At 39.3% G+C, this 14,051-nt stretch overlaps 1 protein-coding gene across 1 annotated transcript in view; it reads right to left on the bottom strand.

The window, feature by feature from the left end:
* Positions 1 to 836: 836 nt before the first annotated feature.
* Positions 837 to 14,051, bottom strand: part of LOC134399041 (myelin protein zero-like protein 1) — a 32,302-nt gene continuing 19,087 nt past the window's right edge. Inside the window, exons 5-6 of the mRNA XM_063126804.1 lie at positions 11,515 to 11,620; positions 837 to 6,572 (exon numbers count right to left, since the gene is read on the bottom strand). Coding sequence (XP_062982874.1) covers positions 6,471 to 6,572; positions 11,515 to 11,620 — 208 coding nt within the window. The 3' untranslated portion in view covers positions 837 to 6,470. The remainder of the gene's footprint in view (positions 6,573 to 11,514; positions 11,621 to 14,051) is intronic.

The raw sequence follows: 14,051 nt of genomic DNA, 5'->3' as shown, positions 1-14,051 counted from the left end.
AAACAAACAGTATAAAAAAGGGGACAACCATTTTATCATGGGAAAAATCGGGCTAAAAGCCATCCCAGGGAAATGGAGGGATCATCCCTCCCTGCCCCTGGGAACCCGTGTGTCATATGGACGCACAGGGATGATCCCGGGGCAATCCCTGGGATAAGGCATGGTGTGGACATACCCTAGGTTTACACAATTGAGGTTTGAGCTAAAGCTATATGGGCTTTAGTAAAAACTATCCTTCGTAATGTTTCTAGCTGCTTTGGCAACTTCTTATGCACACTTCATTTTCAGGACTTCTAATTTAAGAATTACTCCTCAGGCCTGGTGGAGGAAGCAAATCCAGTAGTCTGGCATACCCCAGATGGCCATGCCTCCTAACCCTTGCCCACTGATTATTTCCTGGCTTTTGAGCAGTTCCTCCATTCTAAGAACTTGCAATGCCTCTCCTAAGGCTTAGTTACTGACCATAAGAGCTGTGAGCTAAATAATGCTGGGGTTTTTTTGGGGGGGGGGGCACATCTTTGCACTCAGCCCTGCCCACCATGGGAAGTCCACTTTCAGACTGAAAGAGGCTCAACGCTCCTACTGTAAGGCTAGATGAGACTCTAAAGCAGCCTTGCTTAAGACAGGTAAAGGATATTGTGGTAGTAATAATGGTGACTATCTCCTGCAACTATAAGTCAATGGAAAAGCATGAGGGTGGTCCGGGGTACCCTTTGCCCTCCCTGGCCCCAAGGCTATACTGAGCACTGCTGAATTCTGTCTTTGTAGCAGAAGTGTAAGGAAAATGCATTGCAATGTCTCTTGGCAATTGACAAATTATGACACACACAACAGACCACTAATGGAAAAAGTGTATTAAAATATTCACAAGAGTACAATAGAAAACATGTAAATATCAATGGGATGAGTGTCCAAATTAGAAGCAAGTCAAAACAAGTTGTATGCAACCACTGGTTCCTGCTTTAAAGATGTTGTAGAATAAACTCTTTCCCCAAATTATACACCTATTTTATAGGTGTTTACCCCTTTCTCCCCACCCCCTTCAATCTAGCAGCATTATAGTGTGGTGCCCTCATAGTGGTGCTTTCCAGAAATGAGTGAGCTGCCTGAGGAGTCCTTTCTGCTCTATGCAGCAGCTGCTTGTGACAAAGTGGGGAAGGAAGGGAAGAAGACTGTACAATAAAAAAAATCAATTCCAGTTTTTTAAAAGTGCAGAAACAAAGTAGAAAAGGGCATTATCACTTCATTATGTGGAATGGTTTAGAGCAAAGGCAGATCTTGAGAAGAAGATCTGAGGTTTTGAGGAGTGAACTTTCACAATTGGGAGTCTTTTATTAGATCTTGATTGCCTTTCACAGAAAAGGGCATGAAGTACAGCACCATAGGAAAATTGCCCTTACACATGCCAAGATGTCCCCTAGAACTCAAGTTGGAAACAGGATTTAATAAAAGGGAGAAATGTAACTTCCTACCTATCTTATACAAATATAAAAATTCTGGTTTTAAAAGGTTTCAGACAGATACATGTAAACTATGAACAAGACTAGACAGACTTCATGGCTCATTTGTTGATGATTTAACACCAGTTCACTTCACCAGAACGGACTGTACATAGTAAGAAAAGCCTTTGAGTGGAATGTATACAAAACAAGTTACAAAATAGATGGTCATCTAGACAGTTTTTAAAAGTTAAGACAAAACAATTCCAGTTTCTCTGTTCACAGACTGAAATGTTGATATTACAAATACACAGCACGCTGGCAAGAGACAAAGTCTTATGCACAAATATAACTGCTACAATCTGAAGGGTCTTCCACTTCTTCCCCAAACCCTATTGAACACACTTAAACATGTTATTTGCCATGCAGAACATATATTTAAACAACATTCTAAGAACTATTTAGATGAGATGTGAAAGATACAGCTGCTAGTTAATGAGTTGAAACCTAGTGGCAATACTAGTTACCTCTATTTGCTTTCTCTAAGGGGGCAATCTACCTCTTCTGAAATTGATGACAAACTGAATTTTAATAGGTTGGACTGCACTTTTAAGTTGGAAAAGACAGTATTTACAAATGTGATCATAACACATGGAACGTATTTCAGCCAGACGAGTTAAAGGGATGTCAGTTATAAGGGTATCCCCATTTATTCTGAAAGCAGGTCTGTCGCTTGGACAGCTATCAGGAAAAGATATAACCATTGCATTTTTGCTGGTGAATAGCATCCGATCCACAGAGCCTCCATCAGGAGATAGATAGCCACTGTATGGTTCTTGCACTTGCCAAGTGATCTACAAAGAGCAGTACATTAAAAGGGGGTAGGAGGACAATGAAGAAAGATTCTCCCATACACTGTAAACAACATTCAAGCTCTTCTAAAATGCTGAGTAACTCGGAAGCACAGGGCAGATAACAGACCAGCTTTGACGTTCCTAGAACATTTCCTCACATGAAATTGTGTGTTACATCTACATTTCCTGTTATGGGTGATCATGCCACCAACACAGATTGGCATGAGCAATCTGATACGAGATGTCAAGAGAATGAATATCAAATAAAGATGAAGGACTAAGAGGGGGGAAATAGTAACTTTGTAGTAATATGGTGTTGGAATTAAAGGACTCCATTAAGTCCTACATTTTACAAAGCCTTGAATAAGAAATTGTTTTCCCCCCTCTGCAACTGTAATAAGACTCCTAAATAGCTCATTTGGCTGCAGTTATTCACAAGTGGCTGTGATTAGAATCAAAGTATGGAGAGTACTGAACACTTGCTCATTAAATTTAAAGCAAGCTTTACTTAGTAAATCATTTTCTAGCATTCCACTAAACTAGTTTGCTCATATTAAGCAAAAAGACAGTTAAGAGTGATTATGAGCCATGGCAAAAACTCACGGTAAATGGGAAAAATCCCTCTCCTTTTGTTCCTCCTGCTAGTGACAATTTATATGTAGTTCCCATGTATCTTAAATAAAAATTATATAAGGCTTTACTCCATGCAGCACTGCATCTGTCACAAGAGGTAGTTCCTGGATTGTGTCATCAACCTTTTATCTCAATTAGAATCCCCCTATGATCCACCAATAAATTGTATATACATAAGAGTGAATATTGAGGAACTCATAAAGTTAAAGCATAACCCATCATCATTACAGGACCCTCTTGCTTAAGACAAAGTATGCTCCATCAGACCATCATCCATCTGGTCTAGGAGTCTTTGTAAGAATTCCATCAACACAAAAGGTGCTAGGTGGTCTACTAGTTGTCCATCGGTGGACTAAAACCTAGTTTCTTCCCACCTCTGTACTGAAGAGGGCAAGGAAAACAATGGTGACCAATGTAGTACTGGAGAAACTTTAAAAAGCACCTGAAGCTTATCCATTTTTTTCTACTAAATAACAGAAAGTCAAGAGGAATTCCATTCAACATAGAAATACTACATGAACATTAAAAGAGTAAGATCATAAAGCTAATCAGCCCTCTAAAGAGGCATATGGGTGTGTTCAGACTAGCATTATTGTCAAATGTTGTTCACTTTTGTCCCTCGCTGTCCTGGGACTAGTCTTTCCAAGTTTCTCATTCATGTGCACTTTCATCTCCTACAATGTTAATGCTTGTGGGGTGGGGTGGGTTCCAGAATGATGGATTTGTGCAAATTGTACTTCTGTTACCCTTACCAACCCCAAGAAAGTAACATACTGTGTGTAAAAGCCAGGGAAGGAGAAATTTGGGACTGATCATGTGACCAATTTCATTTCTGGTAAAGTAGATTAAGACAAGCAATGGAGGAGGGAGAGATTGACTGTTTTACATTAATTTTTGCTATCTGGAACTGTTCTATGTAACTCGTTTAGATAAAGACAGTATCCCTCAAGTTCAGGTGAATTTTTAAGAAACCTGCAGTTCTCTTTAGCTAGGAGAAGCTGCTTTTTTCCTTTCAAGATGAAGTATCCACTCACACTTAGCATTTTCTTAAACCAAGAAAGCTACATTGCATGCCAAGGGTAGGATCCAACGATATCAGGGCACTTCTGCAAATCATGTTACACTAGCATAGACCAACTCCAGTGCAATATCAATAGCACTTTTTGCCATGATGGGTTTCCCAGGAAATCCGTCATGTCAGCAAAAGCTATTGACGTAGCAGTGGTTTATGCTAGGGCAAAGTAATTTGTCCAGGTGTCCAGACACCACTGGATTCTATCCCAACAGTGCAACCCTACTCATATTTATTCAAGTGCAAGTTCCACCAAATTCAATGGAACTTACTTTCCTATTAAGTGGATTAAGGATTTGAGCCCAAGTTTGCTTAGATGTCAGGAGATAGCAATAAATTAGCATAAAATAAGAGTCACTACTCAACATGGACTATGTTCTCCAGATCAATGTTCTTCAATCAAAGAGGAGATCAGAGATTCTCAAATCGATGTTGTCCTTCATGTATGCTCACCTGGCCTTCTTCCATCAAGGCTATGACCTCTTCAGTGAACTCGGTCCTACATGAATAGGACCGAGTTCACTGAACTGGAGCGTGTTCAGAGGAGGGCAACCAGGATGATCAGGGTCTGGAAACAAAGCCCTATGAAGAGAGACTGAAAGAACTGGGTATGTTTAGCCTGGAGAAGAGAAGATTGAGGGGAGACATGATAGCACTCTTCAAATACTTAAAAGGTTGTCACACAGAGGAGGGCCAGGATCTCTTCTCGATCCTCCCAGAGTGCAGGACACGGAATAACGGGCTCAAGTTAAAGGAAGCCAGATTCCAGCTGGACATCAGGAAAAACTTCCTGACTGTTAGAGCAGTGTGACAATGGAATCAGTTACCTAGAGAGGTTGTGGGCTCTCCCACACTAGAGGCCTTCAAGAGGCAGCTGGACAAGCATCTGTCGGGGATGCTTTAGGGTGGATTCCTGCTTTGAGCAGGAGATTGGACTCGATGGCCTTGTAGGCCCCTTCCAACTCTGCTATTCTATGATTCTGTGTTTTTTAATTATTCTATTTTTAAAAGACCTGTTAAGGAACAAGTTATTAAGGATGCATGCATCAATTTAGCAGTGAGCCTACCATGAAGGTGCACTCACCACACTTTGGACAGATGTAAAAGTTCCCTTCTCCCTGCTCAAGCAAAGCCTGTTCTTCCAGCTTTGCATAGTGCTGACTGTCCAGCCCTTGCATCAATCATAAATCTGCCTCTCAGAAAAATTTTAAGTGTTAAATATTTTACAATTAAAGAAGAACACTGGTCAAATGTAGGGGCCAATAAACATACAAGGTGCTTGAAAAAAACCAGCAGCAGACAACCTGTCTGAAATATTTGTTGGAGGAAAGAAGAAGAAAAAAGGAAAACAGAAATGGGTTGAGAGATTGCATATGCATCATTACAAGGGCACAGAGCTTATCCCAAACCCACAGCTGTTCCTGTTTAAAGGTATATCACTAAGCGATCTAACAGCTAATGACAACAGAACCTTGGTCATGTCCTCTTGAAGTAGGAATTTTGCTGTTGTCCTATTCTATCACATTTAGTACTTCTGTAATGAAGTCCCCTCTCTGTGGCAATGAGAATAGATAAAATAGAGATTACTGTACATTCTAAAAAAATCCATTTTGTAATGCAACATTTGTTAAGCTTTTTCTACTTACTAGAAGAAGACCATGTGCATTTTACAGGAAAGCCACACTAGAATCAAGCTGAAGACATTCACCCAGCACTTGACTACCCAATTTTGTTCAAAGAGAAAACCAAGTTTCACCTTCATTGCTAAAACCTCACTAGACCCTTAAGAATTTGTGGTCAGAGATGTAGAGAAAGAGTAAAGTAAATGGGACTTTTGTTAATGCTGATTAGAATTGCCTAAAAGCAATTTTGTTTATGGGAGACTGCCTTAAAGACAGACAAATGTTAATTAATGCCCTCTTATTTCCAACAATAGGAGAACAGGCTGGGAGCTGAAGTAGGTGTGGTGGGCTTTTTCATCTGGGGAAGGAGGTGTTAGAGTGTGAGGACAAATGAAGAAGTGTGGAAAGCACCTGATTAGGAAAAAGAATCATGCAGAAACATTCTCTTCATGTCCAATTCATCAAAATTAACAGAGCCTGTAAAAAACAAAGTATTAAATCAATTAGAATATCCAGGAATTTCCAGTTTTTCCATAGAATAATTAAGAGAAATTACCTATAGGTGTAATATGAATACTTGCTTTCCTCCCCTTAACCTAGATACAAAAAAAAAAAAATATTGGCAATTTATAAGCAGAGTTCTTATATTTCAACATGCAACATAGGTCTCATTTCTGAACGATTAAATAGATTATTTACACACAATACATATATAATCTCTTTCTCTCTGTATGCACATGCATTGGTCCTAGCCTAGGCGTCAAAGGCCACATGTGAGTTCTCTGGGTCAATTTTCTTCAAGCGATTCCAGTTTGAATTTTTGTTCAGCTTTGGGTAGGTTGGGATCTCCTCAGTTCTTCCGAATATCAGCATAGACCACAGACTCTGACTTGTTGATCTTGTCACTGCAATGCCCTCCAGAGTGATCTAATTGTGCATAAATTACTGGGCCCTAAAAACAGAAAAAAATAGAAAGAAAGACAGAGTGAACAGGCAGAATCTACTAAAACAGCATAAAGTCAAAATTAATCTACAGGTTAGTTAATGAAACCTCAGAGAATATCACAAGCAGACAAAGCATGGTGGTTTTGAGACGTTGGATCTCTCCCCAAGTTTACTGAGTTTATTTATACGGTATACAAGTTAGATGGACTTCTCTTGAAAATAATCAGTCTGCTGAAATAAAGCAGAAGCAAAATTATCAGTAAATGTACTCTTAAAGAAGTCTAGCATATCATTCTTCTGGTAGATGGGGGTCACTTGTTGCCTGCAGTACAATGCAGTCAACCACATAGCAGAGAACGGATTCATATTTCAAGAGAGCACACCAAACATTCACAGTCCTGCTAAATCAGCTTATTCAATAGCTCCCACAGGTCCAAAACAAATATTAGGCAGAGATCTTCACACCGAGCTGTATTACTCTTGGGACCTTCTGTAAATAAGGATGTGCATGTTTGAATTGTAAAATTCATCTATCAAACTGAGCAAATATGAGGTCAAAAAGGTGCTCCTCAAACTGCCATTCAAGCAGGTTATCTTCCCTTTCTGAAATACTATTAAATTTTAGGGATTCAATGTCTCTCTGTCTAAGTTATCCACAAAGACGGTGCATTGCGAAAAGTTCTTTAGCAGAAATACCTTCCTAGTGACGTCTACTCCTCTAGATGGCAGTAAAGAGCAAGAAGCTGAAGATCATACAGCCCGCAAGGAATCAAGCTTAAGGAGGCATGTTCGTATCAGCACTCAAACCTTTAAGTTACATTCATGAATTTTTAGTTGGCCTACCACTGCTTCAGCCAGAACAATCCTTCTTGGGAATGTGCAACTGTGATGAAAGAAACTGTATTGACAATTTACAAGTATAAGAGCTTATTTGAATAGTCTATATATTGCTTGATGGGACCTAAATTCTGTCTGTTTAGGTTAAAGACTGAAGTAGAATTTCGTTTGTGTAGTTAAAAAGGATTTTAGATGGAGAAGGTAGCTATGAAAAATATATAAAGATGTTCTTCAGTTGAAAACAAAGGAAGAATATATGGCAAAACAAGGTGTGTGTTTTTAAAAAATAGATGCACAATAGAGTTCCTCCACTGGATACCCAGTTCGCCAGTAGTTTTCAGCACCATCAACAGACCTAAGAAGGCTTCTTGGAGAAGCCATATCACTGAGTCATGCTCTGCACATGAATCTTCCTGTTTGCTTTACAAATGAATTTGTTCTTCTTTTACATAAGACTACAATTTCCTCACATCAACAGGTACTACTTCAACAGTTTATGCCATCCAATTCAATGAAGACAAGGGCCAATTATTAGCCCTTCCTTCAATATCAAATTACTATCCTTTACAAAATTCTTTCCCTCTGAATTCCCAAGAAGAGACACAGTAGTAGCTCCTATTAAGTTATCAACTGGGGAAGGAGAGGAATCACATAACAGATATTTATTTGTCTGGATCATAAGAAGACTTGATCCATCAGGAGACCACCACAGTCTAATGCAAGAATTTAGAGCATCTGTAAATACAAGTGTAAAAATGTTAGATTGTAAGCCTATGCGGCAGAGTCTTGCTATTTACTGTTTTACTCTGTACAGCACCATGTACATTGATGGTGCTATATAAATAAATAATAATAATAATAATAGATAGTAACTCATTTAATCCATTGCAGAGATTCATTTGGAAGCATCCCTCTGAAGACGTTCCTCAATGGGAAGGGCACTGTTTTTTGTTTTTAAAATGTCTTGTTAGTTTTCCAACATCTCGTCTACTCCTACACCTCAGCATTACGGCAATAAGCTGATTTTGCCAAATGTATATGTCCCACATAACTAAAGTGTGGAGTGGTATGCAGAAGTACCTGCATCTCAAAAGACAAGAAGCATGAATGTGTGGCTTGAAAAGTTTTAAGTAAAACGATTTACTGTTGACGTTGCATCTACTTATCAGAAGAGAAGCTGGATAAAGGTGTTCACTTTTCAGAAGTGTTCTATGGAATAGTACATAACTGAGACATAATACTTTATTTTTATACATTTAGGAACCCAGATAACCAGTCGGGTCGGCATTAGATCTAGAATTCATAGAACACTGATAATTATCACATTCAAAAAGAACAAAAACTGTGCAGCCAGACAAACAAGAGAGAAGAATGAGAGCTACTAGGACACTTGGCACTAGACAGACATGCACAGTGATGATGAGAAGATGCCTCAAATGAATTTAATGACAAGAGTGAAAACAAACCTGATGAGTAATTAGCCAGTCTGGAGATGCAATAAACTGAAAAAGGCACAGATCCCACGCATGCCATTTGAAACATAACCTCAGGCAACAAACTTCCAGCTTTCACAACAGGCAACATTAACCAAATTTAGGACTCAAAATAAATACATAGGAAGGGAATAGGATTCTAGTAGACTGTGGACAGGTAGTTCACAATTGCCATTGAATCTGTTTGAAAGTAAAGCATTGTCCTGAAAAGTGTTTAACTTGTACAGGTACTACCCTCTCTACCTTCCTTCATTTATTTATTTCCTTATTTTTAAAACCTCTGTCTTCTTGACAATATCAGTACCCCATTCCTATTAAAAACTACATCTGCTGAACACCAAGAACACTACCTGAAAACAGAAGACTACTGGAAAAGTAGTGTCCAAATTTTGCTTAGTCCTATATTTTTTTAAAAAATGCTACAATACCACTATGGAACTCAAAAGCCTTGGTATGAAAGTCAACTCAGTGGGCTGGTTTGCAGGCAATTGCTGGGTTAACTCTGGGTTGTTTAACCCATAAACAACCCAGAGTTTCCAGGTTCATGCATCATTAAACAACCCAGGAATGCAGTATTCCTGGATTAATTGCAAGTGGAAATTGTGAGCATGCAGGAAGCAGCACACTCATTGCTTCACTGGTTCCTGGCAATTACTAGGTTAAATAAACCAGTAAATATAGTGGACTGTGTAAACTAGGTTAGTCTGATACTTAAAAATAACACCACAATGAAAGCACTTGCAATCCTACATTCCTCAGACAGATCTACTCTAAACATGCATATTAATAAATTAAGCATGAGAACCTCTATTTATTTCTGTTTAGGCTAGAAGAAGATAACTGTTTCCACCTGCCTAGCCTTAATTTATTGTGGTTCCTTTCATATCCCTATTACAGTAACACAGAAATGGCCTGTAAGATACATAGTTCTGTGCAAGTATCACGTACACATAACATCCCCAGGAAACAGGAACACTCAAATGCATGTTTTCACTGGGAAATAGGCATGGGGCAGTTAAATGTGTGGAAAACTGCACACTCATTTTTTTTCTTTTAAAGAAAGCTGAAGTAGCTCTTTAAAAGTTTAAAATCTATGCTTCCCCAATTATAGAGAGCAGTTAAAAAGGGACTCTGAACCAACTTAACACAACTGTCAATGCATGCTTGTCCAAGCAACAGCAAGGAAAATCAATTGCTTCCATCACTGTTCATTTCAAGGCACATCTAATAATGCACCCTTATATTTAAGTACTCACCGGATGGTTATAGGCAACAAGGAATTACAAACAGGTGAGTGAAAGAACTGGCAGAAGAGGGGCAGAGCCTTCTAGCTCCTCTGAGAAATCTAGCAGGCTGCTGGAGAAAAGATGGAACTCTGTCCCTCCACTTCCAGTTGGCTAATAAAAATATTACCAACTAATAACTTGTGGGCTTATTTACAACACTGTAATAAGCTTCAACCAAATTAGGCGGATTACCAGGAATGGATTTGTCTTAAAACATAAGGGAGGTAATTCTTAAGAATATCGCCGTATTAGGCCTACATGGAAATGTGCGTAATAATGTCAAACTACAACAAAGAAATATCTACATGATCATCTAGCTATTCTCTCATTTTCAAACACAACTGTATAAATGTTTTGTGAAAGTCTACCTTGAGATTTCTTTTATAAAATTCTTCCTTGCTTAAGCATCTCAATCTCACCACAGAGGCTCCACTTTCCATTGATTCATGTAGCTTTGAACAGATTTGACATACTAAGACATTTTCAAAATCAATACAATGTACACAGCAAGTTGTTTCTATTTTCTTGTTTCAATGTTTCTATCCAACAGTTCACATCAACTGACTTAATTTAAAGAAAACCTGACTATCTCTTTCATAACTTCAGTCAACTTCCACTATGTCATTCGCATGTCCCTGCTTTAAAAACAAACAAACAAAACCCCTGTTTATTTCCATGTAATCTGCTAAAACAGCATCCATTTCCTATAGGGCAATAGCCTAAGCTGCTATTTTCAAATGGTGAATTAATACCCAATAGTCTTTTGAAAATACTTGCCCAACACTGGTGATGGAAGGGAGCACAAGGGGCTGAAATAGTATTAGCTCTAATAAAAAGTCATTGCAAGAGTCCAGAACATTAAATACTCAGCACTGCTGAGATCATAGGATTACAGCTAGAAGGAGCTAAATGGCCACATGATGCAAACCTGTACTACAAAGAGGAGCAATCCATTCAGCCTTTCACAGATCAGTTTACACAATTTAGATGACACTCTAGGACCCAAGAGCTACATAAAGGTAAGCTACTGAGGCACAGTCTTTGCAACAATTCTTCATTTTTCAAGACTAACTAGTATCCCCAAAGTAGCAAAGCCAACAAGTACATTCCAGAAATACTAGAGCACAACATGCTTTACATTCACTTCCATTAGAGCAGATCTTCTTCACAGATACTAGTTTGTGTTGACAATACTTTCCAATCATGAAGTGTCTCCCACCCCCAATATTTTCCAACAATGAAGTGTCTCCCGCCCCTCAGCAAGGATACCACCTTTCCTATCACCTTGGTGGTCTCCACATTAGCGTTCGCAAAGCAGCATGATGCCATTTACCTGGTGCGATCGGATGGGCACGCTGTTTACCAGACCCTCTGTGTTGGAGGGGGACTTCCGTGGAGCCTGCTTAACTGGAGACACCAAGCTCTCAGAGGTACTGCAGCTGACGAGGTGGCAGAGCAGAGTTTGCAGGACAATGTTCAAGAGGCAAACACAAAACAAAAAACAAAACAAAAACAAAGGCAAGTGATGGCAGGATGACGTGGCAACTTATGCCAAAGTAAAGGGTGATCTCAGTGAGTGACAGATAGCTCATACATCTTCTTCCCTACTTCTGCTCAAGACAGTCCTACATCTTTTCTTCTTATTCACATGCATCCAATATAGCCTTATGATGGAAGAAGGCAACCCTGCTAGAGCTTTCAACAGCTTTCACAAGAACTCAATTCTTGCTAATTGCTATTCTCAGGCACATCTGTGTCCCTGTCACAATCTAGGGGTGTAGTTCCTTACCATATCTGTCTGAAGCATTGGAATTCACTTTCAGTAAGAGCACAGTTGAAGATTAATTCCTTTCTGACTAGGCCAAAGATTAATGACTTTTTATTGACTACGACCTGTTTGCAAGAGGCAGAACGGAATAGGTGCATCAGGTTAAGAAATTTGTATTCTCCCAAGCATTTTCATGATTTGAATGTGAAGTACTGGAAGGATTCTGTATTTTAAACTGAATACTTAAAATGAAGTCGGCACTGCTATTTACAGCAATAGTTTTATTATTGTTTGTTTTCATCTGCATTGGAAGCCACCCTGGGATAAATATTATGAAAGGTAGTTCATAAATGCCTTAAATGAACAATAACAGCACATGTATTGTGTCTTCATAGTAGTTAAAGCCGAGGAGTACGTCTTGATCTCTTAAGTTCCAGGCCTTTAACAAATGGAATGCCAGTCTGCCATGTATACATACAAAACCCTGTCTGCTAATGTATTTATAGAAGATGCCAAATTCACGAGAAACTTGGGCAAAAGTTATTTGGAAAGGATTTTAGTCTTGATATATATGTAAGCCATATCATCAAACAGGTGCTCTCTTACTTCCACTTAAACAAGCAGAAATTATCCCAGAGATAGCTGCTTGTTGGTTTTAAAAGGGATAGGGAGCAGACTTTTCTAATTAAACTGAACACTGTCTAAATGCCTCCATAACTCCTAACACGCACATGCACACACACACTTGAGGGCCAAATTATAATGTGTCTGCATGTGGATTAAACAGTCAAAATCCACTTCTGGAGAGGCAATTGGTATTAGTAAAGTGGTAGCAGGATGTTTGTGCTTAACCCTTTCCCTTCATTTGGAGTTATACAAGGGGATGAGCCAACAGGGAAGAAATGATCTGGATGAGGGAAAACAATGATCAAGGAAAGAGTTAAGCTCCCCTTTCCAGTTTCACTGAACCTGGTCCCCTTGGAAGTGGTTTTTCCTGTTCAAAAAGTGGCCACTGGGCTTGGCTCTTAAAGGAAATAACAAGTTCCCTCCTCAGTTAATCTCCTTTTCCAATATGGTGCCCTCCAAATGTTTTAGATTGCAACTCCCATTAACCCCAGCCAATATGGTCAGTGATGATGAGTGTTGTCCAACACATCTGGAGAACATTCCATTGGAGGAAGGCTGCCCTAAATTCTTTCCCCCCTAAACAGCACAAACATAGCATGTACAAATACACATGGATAATGAGAGTGGGACAATGACATTAAGCAGAATGCAGTTCCCTGCAAGCCATTATTTCCTTTTATCCAACAGGAATATTTAAACATTTAAAAAAGCAAACATAAGAGATATGCAGGAGCACACAGGGAAAAATAGTACTGAGAAAAAGGCATTTCAGTACCAGTAAATGGGTCCATTCTTACTCAGATTGTGTCATAGTACATGAAGTGATCAAAGGACAACTAAAAAGTCCAGAGTTCATTCCAAGAATTCATGCAACTTTGTACTGGATCTAAAAATAACACTGAATTAAAGATCTGTGCATAGAGAATGTTCAGTTATTTACTGAATGCAACATGATTTTCTCTCCTCACAGTGTACGAAGTCCAAATCCCCCACATACATTCATGCACATGAGTTTGCTGCGAAGAGATGGGGTACTAATTCTGAAGATAAGTAGCATTGCTGCCACAATTGAATAAATGAGGCAACGAAACTCAAGAAGTGGATGAGATGTGCTGCCACTTCACCAACAGTCTACAAAACAGAATTCCAGCACAAGTGATGGAGTTATGTTAGCCGGGTAATCAGCAAGGGAGGCAGAAATGTGTACACGCATGCGTGCGCCCACACACACACACACACACACACACAGAGTACCAAAGAGCAACCACCAATGTGATTAGTTACCATGATATATAGTGGGACTGGAAGAGGAGACCCAGCCCTGTTACATTCCCAATCTTGCGTCTATATCGGGATCTCTGTAAGGAGAGGAAGATAAGAGCAGGATCCGATCCCAGCACACCAAGACAGAAAGGAAAAAAACCAAAATGTCAGAATAAGAACAGAAGTTGTGATACTGCCATGCAAGGGTTCCC

The sequence above is a fragment of the Elgaria multicarinata genome, chromosome 5 (genome assembly GCF_023053635.1).
Source record: "Elgaria multicarinata webbii isolate HBS135686 ecotype San Diego chromosome 5, rElgMul1.1.pri, whole genome shotgun sequence".
Lineage (NCBI taxonomy): Eukaryota > Metazoa > Chordata > Lepidosauria > Squamata > Anguidae > Elgaria > Elgaria multicarinata.
This window is presented reverse-complemented; position numbering and strand designations above follow the sequence as displayed.